At 44.7% G+C, this 13,873-nt stretch overlaps 1 protein-coding gene across 5 annotated transcripts in view; it reads left to right on the top strand.

Annotated features, from left to right (window-relative positions):
- FRMD4A (FERM domain containing 4A) overlaps positions 1–13,873 on the top strand; it is a 365,195-nt gene that overhangs the window by 150,219 nt on the left and 201,103 nt on the right. Inside the window, exon 1 of one of the 5 annotated variants that reach the window (XM_050324258.1) lies at positions 1,380–1,613. The exons of the other annotated variants lie outside the window; for them this stretch is intronic. Within the exon in view, the coding sequence (XP_050180215.1) occupies positions 1,548–1,613 (66 nt within the window). The 5' untranslated portion in view covers positions 1,380–1,547. Of the gene's footprint in view, positions 1–1,379; positions 1,614–13,873 lie in introns of those variants that run through there. 5 annotated transcript variants of the gene reach the window in all.

The raw sequence follows: 13,873 nt of genomic DNA, 5'->3' as shown, positions 1-13,873 counted from the left end.
TCCATCATGTTGCTGTCTCAGCAGAACTCGGCCATCAGAGGCGGCTCCTGTTGGATGCTCATGCTAGGTGTCTGAAAATGTGATTTCAGCTATAACTCTGAGAACGTTTTGTTGGAATTTATGACTAGAGGTCCGTCTAAGCTCCATCAACTCTATCCATCTCACACCTTTATAAATAATACTGGCCTTCAGCTTCTGAATTCTTTAGGGCAGCATTGTGGGGGTTTTTTCCAGTGTCTGGAATACATCACATGCAAGATTTCACCCTTAGATTTCAAAATATGTAGGTACATATCAAATAGATAAAAAATAATTTAGCTGAGTAATGTGGACATCATGGAAGGCAGTTTGGTGAACTTGACACTTTCCAGGATCCGGGAGACTTTGGCACAAGTCCTGGACATATCAAGACTTTCAGTATTTCTTTCTGTGCCTCAGTTTCCTTTCTAGTTGGTTCCAGCCAGCACTAACCAAAATCCCTGGAGCATTTCCACTGGGGTTTGCTTTGGTTGAGTCAGGTGCATCAGTACCTTCCCACTCCATGTGGTGCTGTGAGAGCTACAGACTAAGTGCTAAGCAAGCAGAATGTCACCTTTTCTCCACTGAGTTAAGTAGGAGCAGATGTGTGGGGGAACAGCAAGCACTTGGGAACATGCTCTAAGCTTTCCATAAATACAGTAAAAGGAAGGGGTCTAGTCCTGAGAAGTGCTTAGGGGATGGGGATGCTACAGAACTGAAGGGGTTGAGTGGTGGGTGCATGTGTCAGAAGGGGTGCCAGGGTATTTTGCAAAGTCAAACCCTGCAGTATTATTTGAGGTTATTCCCCTCCGTACATAACCTCAGCAGTCACCACTGTGCTCCCATGCCTTGGGGAGTGGGTAAGGGGATCTATTAATACTCTTAGGAAAAAATTTGTATCCAAACAACTTTTGTTTCCTTGTTTTTTACACGTCTGTGCTCTCCTCTGTCACTAGCTAGAGCACAGAGCCTGGTATGCTGTGACAAAGAGCTATTGATGGTGTGCTTGTGTGAATTGGCCCAGCACTGGTCACAGCCAACTTCTGTGGGACCTGCTGCCCCTGTTGTACAATACGCTCCAGTGTGCTGGGCCATTTGTGAAAGGTCAGAAATGAACAGAGAAATGGACTGGAGTCAAAAACAAGTAGTCCTATAAATATCAGTCATAGTCAAAGGCAGTTTATTCCATTCCTCCCCTCTCTCTCCCTCTGTGTGTGTGTCTCTCCCTCCCTCTGTTGTGGTTTCCCAGATATAACTCCATGCTTCTGGCTGGGGAGCTCTGAAAGGAAGGCAGCACACACAGTGCAGCGTCTGCTCCCATCTTGCACACATGGAATAATCCTCAGTCCTGCAAGCAGCACTGACAGACAGCACGGAGTCCAGGCATCATCTGGACTCAGATGCTAAGTTTTGATTTCTCGGATTTTCTTTATATGTGAGAAAGTCATTTGTGACAGTTTGAGAAACAGATTTGGCCACAGACGCTTTGGACTGGGACTTCTGACAGCTCCTCTCTGTTTGACTTCACAATGACTTTAGCAGCTAAACTGGAGGATATTGAAGTGACGCTGGAGCACCTACTAATGGATGTCTTTGTAAGTAAGCTACAATTTCCTATTTAAAGTGAGATGCCACTAATCCAGAAGGCAGCAAACAAATTTAATGGTGTATCCAAAGTGTTGCACTGACTTAATTCCTTTACATTTCCTGATAAACTGTGTGTAATCCAACAATGCCAGTATGTTGTGGTACTACCTACTACAAGAGGTAGCATGCAAAACCTGAACAGTGGGATCCAGGACAGGGTATATTCTGCATTGGTTGTGTGTATCATCTACAATTTTGATGTGAAAAGGAGGAAAGATTTGGTCAGTTTAAGGAATATGTCTGTAGAACAACTGTATTGATGGAGCATTTAAATTCTGTATTGCTTGGCATCAAGTGTCCTTGTCTTTGGGATTTTGGCAGCTATTGGATTACAGTCTTGACTTTTCAGTTAATTTTGTAAGAGATGGAGGAACAAACAAGATAGTCATGTTTTCAAGAAAATCTAGTTTATTCCTCCTGGGTGTATCAAGTACTTTAAACCAGTGGTAATCTGATGATTTCCTTGAAATCATCAAAGCTCAGTGAAGCAATATATGATTTGCTTCTACACATCTGAGATAAGAATCTGTCTGTATCATCCCTTTTGAAAAGTTTCTTAAAAATATCAAAACATTTCCAAGCAGACTCTTGCATTTTCCAACACAGCTTGATGGGCTTTGCCTAAAGGTCAGAGATGGTGATGTTTTGGAAGTTTTTTTGGGGGTGTTAGGAAAACAATAGTGAAGGATTGACAGATCTTTTGTCTTCGTGGAAAAAAACCCAGTCATGCCATGATCTGTATGCTCTGAATTCAGGTAAATAAGATGGCAAGTGACATTCTGAATTTTCAGAAGAGTTTTTTGGCAATTCTTAAATGGAATGCTTCACATTTTAGGGTCTAATGATGAGGAATCTTAGGCATCAACCACAAAAGCAAAAAACGGGAGATCTTGCCAGATTTCTAGCCTGTGGTCCAGTTATTAAGGTGTCCATCTGTGCTGTGAAATGGATTCAAGTCTCTCTGGACTGGCATCTCCCCTCAGTGCTTTAGGAAGTGCCTTGGTCCCTTTCCCACAGGCTGCTGAGATGGGGTAGGTGAAAACTCTTGGAGACTGCCCTGAGAAAACAGGGTATGAAATACTGAAATATTCTTTGGGCTGTAATACTTGAATCAACCTAGTGATTATTATTTGCCACTCTGGGTTCAACTCCTTCTCCCAGCTCTGAGTACTGTGAATCCCAGAGAAAATCCCTAAAGGTTTAAACCCCTATGACAAGCCAAGATGCAACATCTGCCTCTCATGACCACAGCACGCTGTGAAAGTTACTCTGTGTGGGAGGGGGCCAGAGCTTTCTTTGGACTGTTTGCAAATGTTGTAGAATAAACTTGGCACCACAATCCCTCTCGGACTATTTGTAGCTCAGTGTCATTTCACTGACCCGGGTGCTTGATACCTGGGAGACTGAGACCCTCCATGGAGCAGGTGTTGTTGAACAATGGGTGCTTAAAGTGTTTTGTCACAGGGTTGCTCCAAGCAGCATCTCAGAGACTGCCAAGGTCCAGAAAGCCAGGGTGGACCAAGGCTGAACAATCCTACACGTGTCTGATTGTGTTTGAAGAGCATAAAAAGCCTCCTGCCCTGCTGGGAACCACCCAGCAACATAAGATTGGACATAGGGTATAATTTCTTCTTGTCTCTTCATGTCCCTATAATGTCCAAGCCTTGGTTCCATCCAAATGTGTCTTGTCATGGGTTTTGGAGTATGGGGCTTTGTGGGGTTTTTTGCAATGAATCTGAAAGTAGACCAAATAAAATATGGGCCAAATTCTTCAGAGGTGCAGGGCACCTCAGCTTGTGAAACCAGTGGAGCTCTTCTCAGGTTGTGTTTTGAACTGGTCCCTCAAAAGCATAATTCCAGAAACCCCGTGGGACATCCCCAGCTGGGACAGTGCAGTCACAGCTGACACTGTGATGCAGAGACATGTCTATGCAGTGCCATGCTGTGCCACTCTGGAGCCCCAGCTGGATCTGGAAGAGCTGGTGTGTGTGAGCAGCATTGTGCAGGGGGACACTGCAGTAGTGTCATAGCTGTGAGCCTCTGCAGAGCCTGGGGCTGTCCAACTCAGGGGCATCACATCCAGGCTTCATGTCTCAGTTCAGGGCTGTGAATCTAACCTAGACTATATGCAAATCAAAGAAATAAGTTTTCTGCTTGCTGGGTTCAACTAAAACCTACCTAGGAATTGTGGCAGGAAGAATTTTGGATAATCTAGATCAAATATTCCAGACGCAGAATCATCATTATCAGGCACAGTTTTCAGGCTTTACTCAAACATCACCTTGCCCTGTAGCTATGTTTGATCTTAAACCATCTGTTCACTGAGCAATGCTAAAAATAATCTCTGGACCTACTGGATACAAAAAAGTAAATGTAAAACTCAGTATGAAGGAAGGGCAAAATGTCAAACTCTGGTTGTTATAGAACATCCTAGCAGCCAGGTTAGTCTGAAGGCTTTAATCCACTCCCAAGTGTTGGGCTGTTACCAGCAAAACTGGTGTTTTGGTGGGGAGCATGGGACCAGACTGGTGGGGCTGAATGGGCTGCAGGTGGACAGAATGCCAGGTAACAGGACCCTCCTGGGAATGTCTCCGAGTCTGCTCCATGCCATGCATCTTCAACTATGTCACATTTATTGCTGAAAGAGTGAAACCATCTGTCACTGTAATGATGCTCTTCCAATTCTTCAGTGCCCTCCACTGCTCCAGACCAGGCGATTACTTACAAAACTGGGAAACTGTGGTCTATGGAGCCTTGAGTTATCTTTTCTTTTCTTCTGAAGAAACATAGTTTTAATGTTCCTTGGACCTTAGGGATAGTAACCCATTGCCTGATCAGTAGACCCTGACAAAGCTCACTTTAATAGCTTGTACTAAGCTAACAAGCCCATTTTGTCACAGTGTAAAAGGTTATAGCAGACAACAAATGAGAAGCAACCACCAGTTCCTAAAAAAACCTGAGACATAGCTCAGCTCAGGCAAACCCACCTTGATGTAATTTGGCTTCTGCAGGAATGCAGACTGAAGAAAGACTATAGGATTGGGTCTGTTTTTCTCTGGACAAGGTTTTTAGCTAAGTTGTCCTTCAGGAGCTCACCTGGAGTGAGATCAGGGGAGCGTCACAGGGAGGATGGTAAGCCTTGGCAGCAGATATGTTAAACACCTCCTCTGTAAAGCTAATATTACATGAGAACACTTTTTAAAACGCTTTTTTCCTTCTTTTTGCGGAGACTGGAGATTTGCATCTACATGGCATGAGCTGCCACTTCCTTCCAGGACATGGTGTACTCGCCGCGTTGTCATCCCCCTATCAGAGAAGCAGCTGGTGCTGCACTGACACTTCCTTTCCCCTATTTCCAAAGGGCATTGGAGAGCTTTGCTGGGCTCTACGAGATGAGATAAAAGGGAAGCCTCTGACATGACATTTCATAATTAGCTGTCATCACCACCGGGCTGCCACTGAGCCGCTTGATGAGCTGGGACTTGGCTGCCTGGAGAAAGCTGGACAGGGAGGCAGGGACCAGAGGAGGGGGGCGGTGAAGGGACAGGCCCAGCAGGTCCCTCGGGTGTGCTAAAGGGAAAAAGAAGTCTGGGTACGAAATGCAGGCTCTGAGTCCTTGTTTCACGGCTTGCAAAAGGCACATCCCTGAGCTAAACCCCGCCTTGCCGCTGGACACGCTAATTATTCTTGTGTGGTCTGTGAAAGCAGACCTCTGAGGTAAACCTCAGGACCAACCCTGCTGCCTTCCAAGCCTTGCCTTAGGCACAGCTAGAGCGAGCCTCCAGGATATACCATGCCCAGCGGGCATGGGGCACTTTGCATGGTATGTCTGGAAGGGTTTGGAAGTGAGAAGGGCCGTGGAGTCTGTCCCGCTGAGGGAAGCTTTTCCTTACATTACAGATGTGGTTTTAGACTTGGAAAAAACACAGACTTTCAAGCAAACTGGATGAGGGATAATAAACATATTGGTAAAGTGAACCTGAAGTAATCAAGCATCAGCTGGCCTCAAATAGGAGACTGATTTCTGAGGGAAGGTATGATGGAGCTGTAGTGGAAGCCTCATAAGACTAAAAAAAACCCTCAGATGAAGTCTTTAAATGATGAACACTGTGTCCCTGGCCCTCCCCAAATACTGCATGGCAATTTATTTCCAGTGGTTCACGGGGTCTTAGACCCCAACCAAACAGATCCTGTCAAATCCACAGTACACTCCAAACCTCCAACTACATTTCTGCAGAGATCTATTTCCACAGCTGGCCCCTCAGCCTTCCTCCCACCACACTCCACAGAAAAGAAAAGGAAAAAAACACAAAAAACAAAAAACAACCAAACAAAAAAAGAAAAAAACCACCATTTATCTATCTATATATACACACACATACATATGACACTATCTGATGAAATTATATTCATGAGGGCTTCCTGACATGGAGAGGCTGTGGTTGTTTTGCCCTGGGTGGCCATAGCAATCCAGATTTGCTATGCTCCAGGATCCTCCACCACCCTGAGAAACAGCTGCTCTTCTCCCTCCTCATTTTGTAAAGGTCTGGCAGAGTTTAAAGCAAAATACTAAGGGCATGCAACTCAATGTGTTTCTAATATCATAACAGTCAGAGGAAGTCAGAGGAAATTACCTGGGATGCTGCAAGTATTCTGGCTCACTCTTCTGCCAGCTAATGATGCACTGGAATGAAGGTCTGAGTCAAATTCCTATATCCAGCCAGACTTAAAGCTGGATATTTGAAGGAGAAGGAATCAAACACTAACACTGAAGAGTCTGAAATGAGGATCAGGTCCCTTGGCCAGTGGCACCAAAGAAGAGTGTTCCCTGGTGGAATTTGGCAATGGGGATGGTATCCTGAGATGGACAAGGCCACCATGTCCTGGTAAGGATTTGGAGTGGTGACTACAAATACCCATGTATTCCAGCTCTTAAACTAAGCTGTCAAGAGAGAGGCATTGAAGAGACCTGGTTCTCTATTAATAATAGAGAAATAGCAATAAAATCAGCAGTGATAATTTATCATTTTACTGATAAAGAAACTGAGAGAGAGGGACATGCAGCCATTTAAGCAGCACCCTCCTCCATCTTCCCACTTAAAAAGGAGTAGCAATACAACTTCGAGAATCCCAGTTTGGTGATTTGTTCTCTCCAGAGTATAGCACTCCACACGATCGCAGAATAATCCAACCATCAGTGTCTGGGGCACGGATCTCTGATGCCAAGGATGAAGTGTGCCTTTGGATCTAGTCCTAGCATGCTCTGGCATAGATAGCTGTGAAATTTGTCCATGCTTTGGGCAATTACACCGTTAACCTTCCTGTTTTCTCATGGCATCAGCACTAGTAAACAGTAGCCATTCTGATAGCTGGTACTGAGGACAATCTGGATAAAGGAGAGGTGCAGAAAGATGGTTGTGATGAACTTGCTTCAACCACCATTTGCACCGTGAGCCCTGCACACAGCAGTTCCCATCCCTGCTGTAATCAAACAAACATTCTTGCAGTTGCTATCGACTCCGGGTGTCTGTGTTACATTTTTCTTAATAACCATTGCAATAATAAGACATTATCAACATGTAAAGTGATCCATTAACCTCTATAGCAGCAATAAATTGTGTGGTTTTGCCAGGCTGCCAGGACTTGCTAATCGAAGAGCAAGCAGCAAATTCACACTTGGAGCAGTCACAAATCATACATAATGCAAAAGTGTGGGTGCTAACCTCACCCTCTGCAATATAATGAGTATTTCCATGTGTTTATTTATCAGAGAAATCGGTTCTTTGAACCAGCTCCTAATGAGCTTCTCTCTGGCAACGAGCATCCTCCAGTTTATCCTCAGCATCCAGTTTGCAGGAGATTTAAAGCCTCACTCTCTACCACTGGAGTCATCATGGGTTTGCCAGTGCGAAGGGTAGAAGGAGAATCAGGCCCCATGACCTGGAGTAAAAGCTGAGGTTGCTCAGCAGGACTGTGCTGTTAGAGAGATTTAGTTAAGTAGCTGTGCTTCAGGTTTTGTTTAGACACTTCTGCCTCTGACAAATTAAAAATAATCATACCAGGTCTTTCCAATGAACGATGTCATCCAGCATCGTGTCTTGGGCAGCAAACAACATCAGGTGCCTACAGACAGCTGTAAGAGCAGGGCAAGTGCACAGCCAGAGTCCCCAAAGTTATCTTCCAACCACCAGTTCTTTGCACTCAGGGTTTTCATGACCCAGAAGCAGTGTCTTCAAATTTGGCAGCTCACAGTAGATGTTCTTTTATGAATTTGCCAGGTCATTTTTTGAACCCAGCTGAGGGATCTCAGTGACCATGCACAGCTGCCTCGAGTCCTGGAGCAGAAGAAAAGCCATGGTGCTGTGCTGCAGCCCTGAGCACAGTGTCATCAGCCATAGATAACTCCTAATCTCACTCTCCTGCGAGTCAGGTCGTGCTGTTGACCCTCAGAAAGCCTTTGTGAAACAGAAGATGTTCGTGGAGCAGCCTGGGCGTGGTCACCCTTGCTGAACAACACACAGAAACAAGATGGTGAGGACGAAGAGCTGGGAGGGGGAATGCCAACAGGGATGTTAGCAAATGCAAGGTAATTAAATACAGTACCAAGGGATAGTTGCCACTCCAAGTGTCTCCTACAACTGGGGGATGGTGTTGTATAAGTAGACAGGAATTACAGAGAGAGACTCCAGGACTCCAAGACTGAAGATCCAGAGAGTCAAACTTTTCACATTCTTTAATCTGTCCATATAAATCTATACAAAACACAACCAAGTTAGGTTTGTATTTTGCCAGTGTTAGCAGTTTCTCTTTCAGCTTTGTGCAAACACAGTTTTCTCCTCACTTGAAGGAAAGACATCATTATTCCATGCCTGCAAAACCTCAACTACAAAACAAAATTTGCCTGAGAGGCTGTTTACCAAGTCTGGCAAAGCTTAAAAAAAACCTTCATAACATCTCTCTGGGGTCTTCTACTTCCCTTTTTTCTTTAGGGACATGTTGGTCTCTCTGCTATCCATGTGGCTTTCTCTTGGGGCAACATAACTCTCTCTCCTTCCCTCACACAGGCACATATGCTTTCCCACAATATATTAAGATTAATCAAAGCAATGTAACAAGGATGAAGTTTTAAAAGAGAGAAAATTACACAGAACAAAGAAGCATTTATCCTCACAGTGTTTGACATAGTCCATATGTCACATATCCTGTTTAAGGCTTAAATTGACCTCAAGGCTGAGTACCTTCTATGCTGTGCTGAGCAAACCCCTATTTCTTCAGGAATTAAAGCAAGTCAGTGGTGCTAAGCACCACACAGGAATAGCCTGCTCAAATTTTAGGATTTGATACTGAGATGTACCAAGTATTTTCATGTTCCTTGCAGCCACCAGGATTTGCAAAGGCTTTAGAATAGATCCCCAGTGGAAATATTGCACAGTCATCCCCCAGCTAAGTGCCTGCTATTGTGTGCATCACATCCCGCCTCTGCTGCACAGCCACCATGTGGGAATGTGGTATTGCTGCCAAATACCTCCTCCTTTGTTTATATAAGCCCTGGAAGTCAGAGGTGGCCCCTTCGATCCCTCCGTGATGTTTACAGGGGCGTGTCTTCAGGGCAATGGGGTCAGGCAAGTTCCCTCCCTAATTAATTGCTGTCTCTCTGAGTTATGTGGGAAAAGAGCTGACCTGCCAGCACACTAAAACACAAGGGAAATGTCCTCCCATCTAGAAGAGGCCCTGCTTGCTCTCTACTGCTGGACAAGGTTTTCCAGGAGCCTGTCTGCCTGGATGGACTGCTTTCCCCAGCAAGGACCATACACAGGTCGGAGAATGCAGAGGAGAACTGGAGGTGGGATGGAGGCTGCTCTAGGAGATCCTGCCTGGCAGCAGGTGAGGAAGAGGAAAATGGAGGTTACTCTGTCCTCTTTCCTGAAGACAGTTCCTGGGGTGTCATCATCTGTGCCAGATTTTTGCTAGGGGCTGTGCCAAGAACTTGCTGGCTTGGTGGACGCACCAGCTGATGGGTCTAAGTGCTTGGCTAGATGCAGGCTTAGCAGGTGACATCCTGGGTTTCACACTCTGTTCTGCCAGTCATTCTCCATGACACCCAAAGCTGAGGCACAGAAAGAAACAGATGAGCAGCCACATGGATATTTATGCTGGACTACTGGTGAATGAGGACATTTAGGAACACCTGACATGACATTCTGGGTCAGCCTACAGCAATGTGCATCAGGTATGAACTTCTCTGAGTCCAGAAGGGCTTGGTTCTGGGTTTCTGATTAGGCTTATGCTGGTCAGACCTACTAACATTATCTATGAACTACAGATGGTAAAACAACCACGCTGCAGCACAATGTAAATTTGTCACAGGAGCCTGAATTCCCCATCATCTCTGCTGGTACAAGTGATGGACATGCTGTGTGTGCAGTCCAACGCCATGTCGATCACTACGTAACCCAGAGCACCAAAAGAGAGTAAAACAAACCAAGAATCGCTGTTCAAGTGTGGAGCTGACCTTCATACTCAGCCTGGATTGCTGCACCCAGCAAAGGCACTCACACACACTGCTTGCCCAGAGGAGACAGGGATGTGATGGTCTGCGTGGCCCCAGATGTGACACTGCACTGCCACACACAGGGGAAGCCCCCAGGCTTTCTGTGACTGGGAACTGCAAACAGCCCCTCTCACCCTTGCAAGCTGCTGGGTTATTGCCAGCTCTGATGGAATGGAGCTGCACCCCGTGTGTTTTCCCACATCCCTCCCCAGGCTAGTGTGATCATAACATTTCTCTGTAAAATACCATGTAAGACTGGAAAATTGTTTAGCTTTTTTTTAACTTAAAGGCAAGCTGGATTTGTAATGACAACCTGGGCGCATCTTTCACTCCCAACAAGGCAGTTTCCTTTACAATCTGATTCAAAGTGCAGTAAAACATAAGCTAAGTCACTGTAGGGTTTGCAGCCCCAAAGCACCTCTCTGTTTTCCTTGTCTTCCCAACAAATCAATTAGGGAGGATTTCTTTACTAGTGGGAACTAAGAAATTCCATGAAGATTAATAGGAGCTGCTAAAGAGCTCAAATAGAAGTGGTTTCCCTATCAGGACTCCAGGGAAGAATTTGGCTTTACTACTGACAGACCATAGACATCATCCAGGATGGAAAATACTGCCAGGAGCTGCGAGTTATCCTTGTTTTCCCCTCAGTCTGTTTCAGTACTTCTGTCTTCATGGAATACAGAACTTAAGAGGATTTTTCTGTACTGAATAACTTTTCAAATTTACAATACAATGTCTTATTGATAGATCTGATAGATACCACACAGTGCATGTCAGTCTGTGCCACTGCTGTCGCTGGTTCCCATTCACTGATCTCTGCTGGGAATATCCTGACTTGAAACTTGATTCCTGAGTTGCCAATATAAAACACTCTTTGCAGCAGTAAATTATTCCTCTCTCCTTTTCATTAAAGACCCGAAAATCAAAACTAGTCTAAATAGCAATTGGATATACTTTCCTCTGATGCATTGTTACCTCAAACCACTGTTCCTGGCAGCCTGCAATTAGTACGGAAAAGCATTCACTGCTTTAAAGAATTCTGTCTTTCAGCAGTTAGTAAATACAGTGTGTATCTCTTTTGAGGGTCTGTGGGGGCAAGGCCAGGACATTCCTTAGAATACTTGGAGTTTTATCTCCTACTGATCTCTTCAGTCAGAGGTTATCTCTGCAGACAGTGCAGATAATGAAGCCTCAGTGATGAGCCTGGTCATCCTAATCTGCATCTGCAGCCAACTACACGGGAAAGAGGGTTCTCCAGAGGCAAATCCAGAATTTAATGGGCTGAAGTGCCCTTGAATGTGCTTATGTCTACAACAAACACATAAACTCCCTCTCTGGGAACAAGTAGAAAGACCCTCATAGGATCATGGTTTACATTATCTACCTATAGGCAACCTATCAAACAAGTCCTAACAGACTGCCCTCTACACTTGCCCACCAATATGCATTCCAACAAATCTAAACATATAAAGCCAGCATCTCATCCTTCTGGATGGGTTCCACAGTCCTGATGATTATTGTTTGACCTCCTGCCTCCAGGTTCACACCACCTGGGAAATGAGGAATGTGTCAGAAGGAAGTGTCATAATGGGTTCAGATCTCCAGCTTTATGTGCAGGGTACTCGCAGAGTTGTGCCTGGGGTGCAGCACAGTGAGGGACCAAGGAGTCAGGCCTGGTGGGATATGCAGGAACTGGTTCCAATAACATGCAAATGGGTGGATTTATTCTACTTTTCACATGTGCAAGAGGTTTTCTGTAAAGAAGAATATTTTTATTATTATTCAGCTGCCTTGAGCAATACGAAGATTTGCATTTCATTGGCAAGACCTAAAAATCTAGGCAAAAAAACTTGTGGTTTGTGGAAATGACTGAATGAATGCTCCACTTTCCCCTTACAGAGAAAATCAGGTTGTGGTGCTTCACACTGGTACCACTGGACTGTCTGTGTCTGGTCCCAGAGCCTTAATTCTTATAGGCAGAAGTGGAGATGTGTGTTGTGGCTCTTTGTCCCCTCTAGTGGATAAATTTCTATCTACAGAGCTGTTTCTCCATGAGCTGGATCTGCAGGAGACAGTGCTTGCAGGAATATGAGAGCTCCTGGGGACAGGCTGGTGTGGGCAGGAACCCCATCCAGGACTTCTGGTCAGGTGAACAGGGACACCTTTGCTACTTTGGTCTCCTATGAAGCACTCAGCCCCAAGGCCCTGACTCAAGCATGACTCAGTTTTTATTCAGAAAAAGCTCCCAGTAAGGCTGATTGCTATTGCCTTGGCCCTCTTTCTCCACCAGTCAATCCCCAGTGGCTCTGCTGACACTGGCAAAGGGTTCCCTGTGAGCAGCTTGGAAATGCCAGCCACCTCGTGCTTGAAAAAACAGGTAGTCAGGCTGTGAGATAGCAGCGGGGCATTAACAGTCATAAAAATAAAACCTGCAAGAGCAAAGACCCTAACTCTGCACCTATTGCTCATAAAGAACCTATATAAGTCAGTCATGCTTAAGATATTTCCATCTTTTCCTGTCTCTTCCACTCTATTTGGCAAGACACATATGGAACTAATTATGAACAAAGGCCAATTGTTATAATATGTAGAGTTTCCCACATCAAGCTGCAGGTTTTTTTATTTTGACTGGTTTTAATGCATGTGCATATGCTGAGCAGATACAGAGTTTCTCCTTTTTATTTGAAATGGTTGCTTTAATGTCATGTCCCTAACACCTCCATCCTGTCTTTTGGACTTGGATCAAAACAAAGTATTTTTAGTTTTGCATTAAAATGAGAACAATACATGGAGGAAGGGATTGGTTCCCCAGCTCAGCAGATTTTGCTCTCCCAGCTACACTGCTTCAAGGAAAAGAACATGGGCCAATATATTTTCCATTTTACTAAGCAAATTCAGAGTACCACTATGGAATTGCTGGATTGAAGAGCTCCCACTTTGCACACATTAACTCTAAACTGCATCTGGACCAAAATCTGTAGCGGAACATGGAAATGAACACAACATCCAAAACACATTCCTATAAAAGCACAGGATTATACCTGGCTGCTTTGGGATGACTCCAGGTGTTGTAGAAAGACTGTGGGAAGGGAAAGCATTTTTCTCCTTTCCAAAACACATGTTTACAATTTAAAGTGTAAATACAGTTTCAAACTTTACTTCCAGAGAAAGAAAATATCATTATTTACTAGTGACTTTATAAAAGAAAAAAAAAACAAGTACACATTGAGGGTGACTGTGAAGTGACACTTCACAATAATAGACTGTAATATAATCATTTATAAATGAATAAATAAGTGCACATAGAAGCCGTAGGCACGACCCGTCAGGCTTTCACTGCTATGGATGTGTACAGATGTGAGTGTGAGCGGTGATGTCTGTTCTCTGTACTCAGACACGCACATCACTGTGTCACACAGACCGTGCAGCCTGTGTCCGTGAGCACTCAGTTCAGCTGAGCAGCCCAGACGATCTGTCTGAGCCCTGTGCTCTGCGTATGTGCCTCCCAACCCTCTAGGAGAGAGGAATATCTGAACCCAGGAATTAACATTAATCTCTGCACCAGATGGTGATACACCAGATATTCTTTTTAAGGTGAACATGTGATCCACTGTACAGCAAACCAGAGGGGTCTGCAGTCACATGGCAAAACGTATA

This window comes from Myiozetetes cayanensis, unplaced genomic scaffold, assembly GCF_022539395.1.
Source record: "Myiozetetes cayanensis isolate MyiCay16 unplaced genomic scaffold, myiCay2020 scf3, whole genome shotgun sequence".
Taxonomy (NCBI): domain Eukaryota; kingdom Metazoa; phylum Chordata; class Aves; order Passeriformes; family Tyrannidae; genus Myiozetetes; species Myiozetetes cayanensis.
The sequence above is the reverse complement of the archived record's forward strand: the minus strand, read 5'-3'. Positions and strand labels throughout refer to the sequence as shown.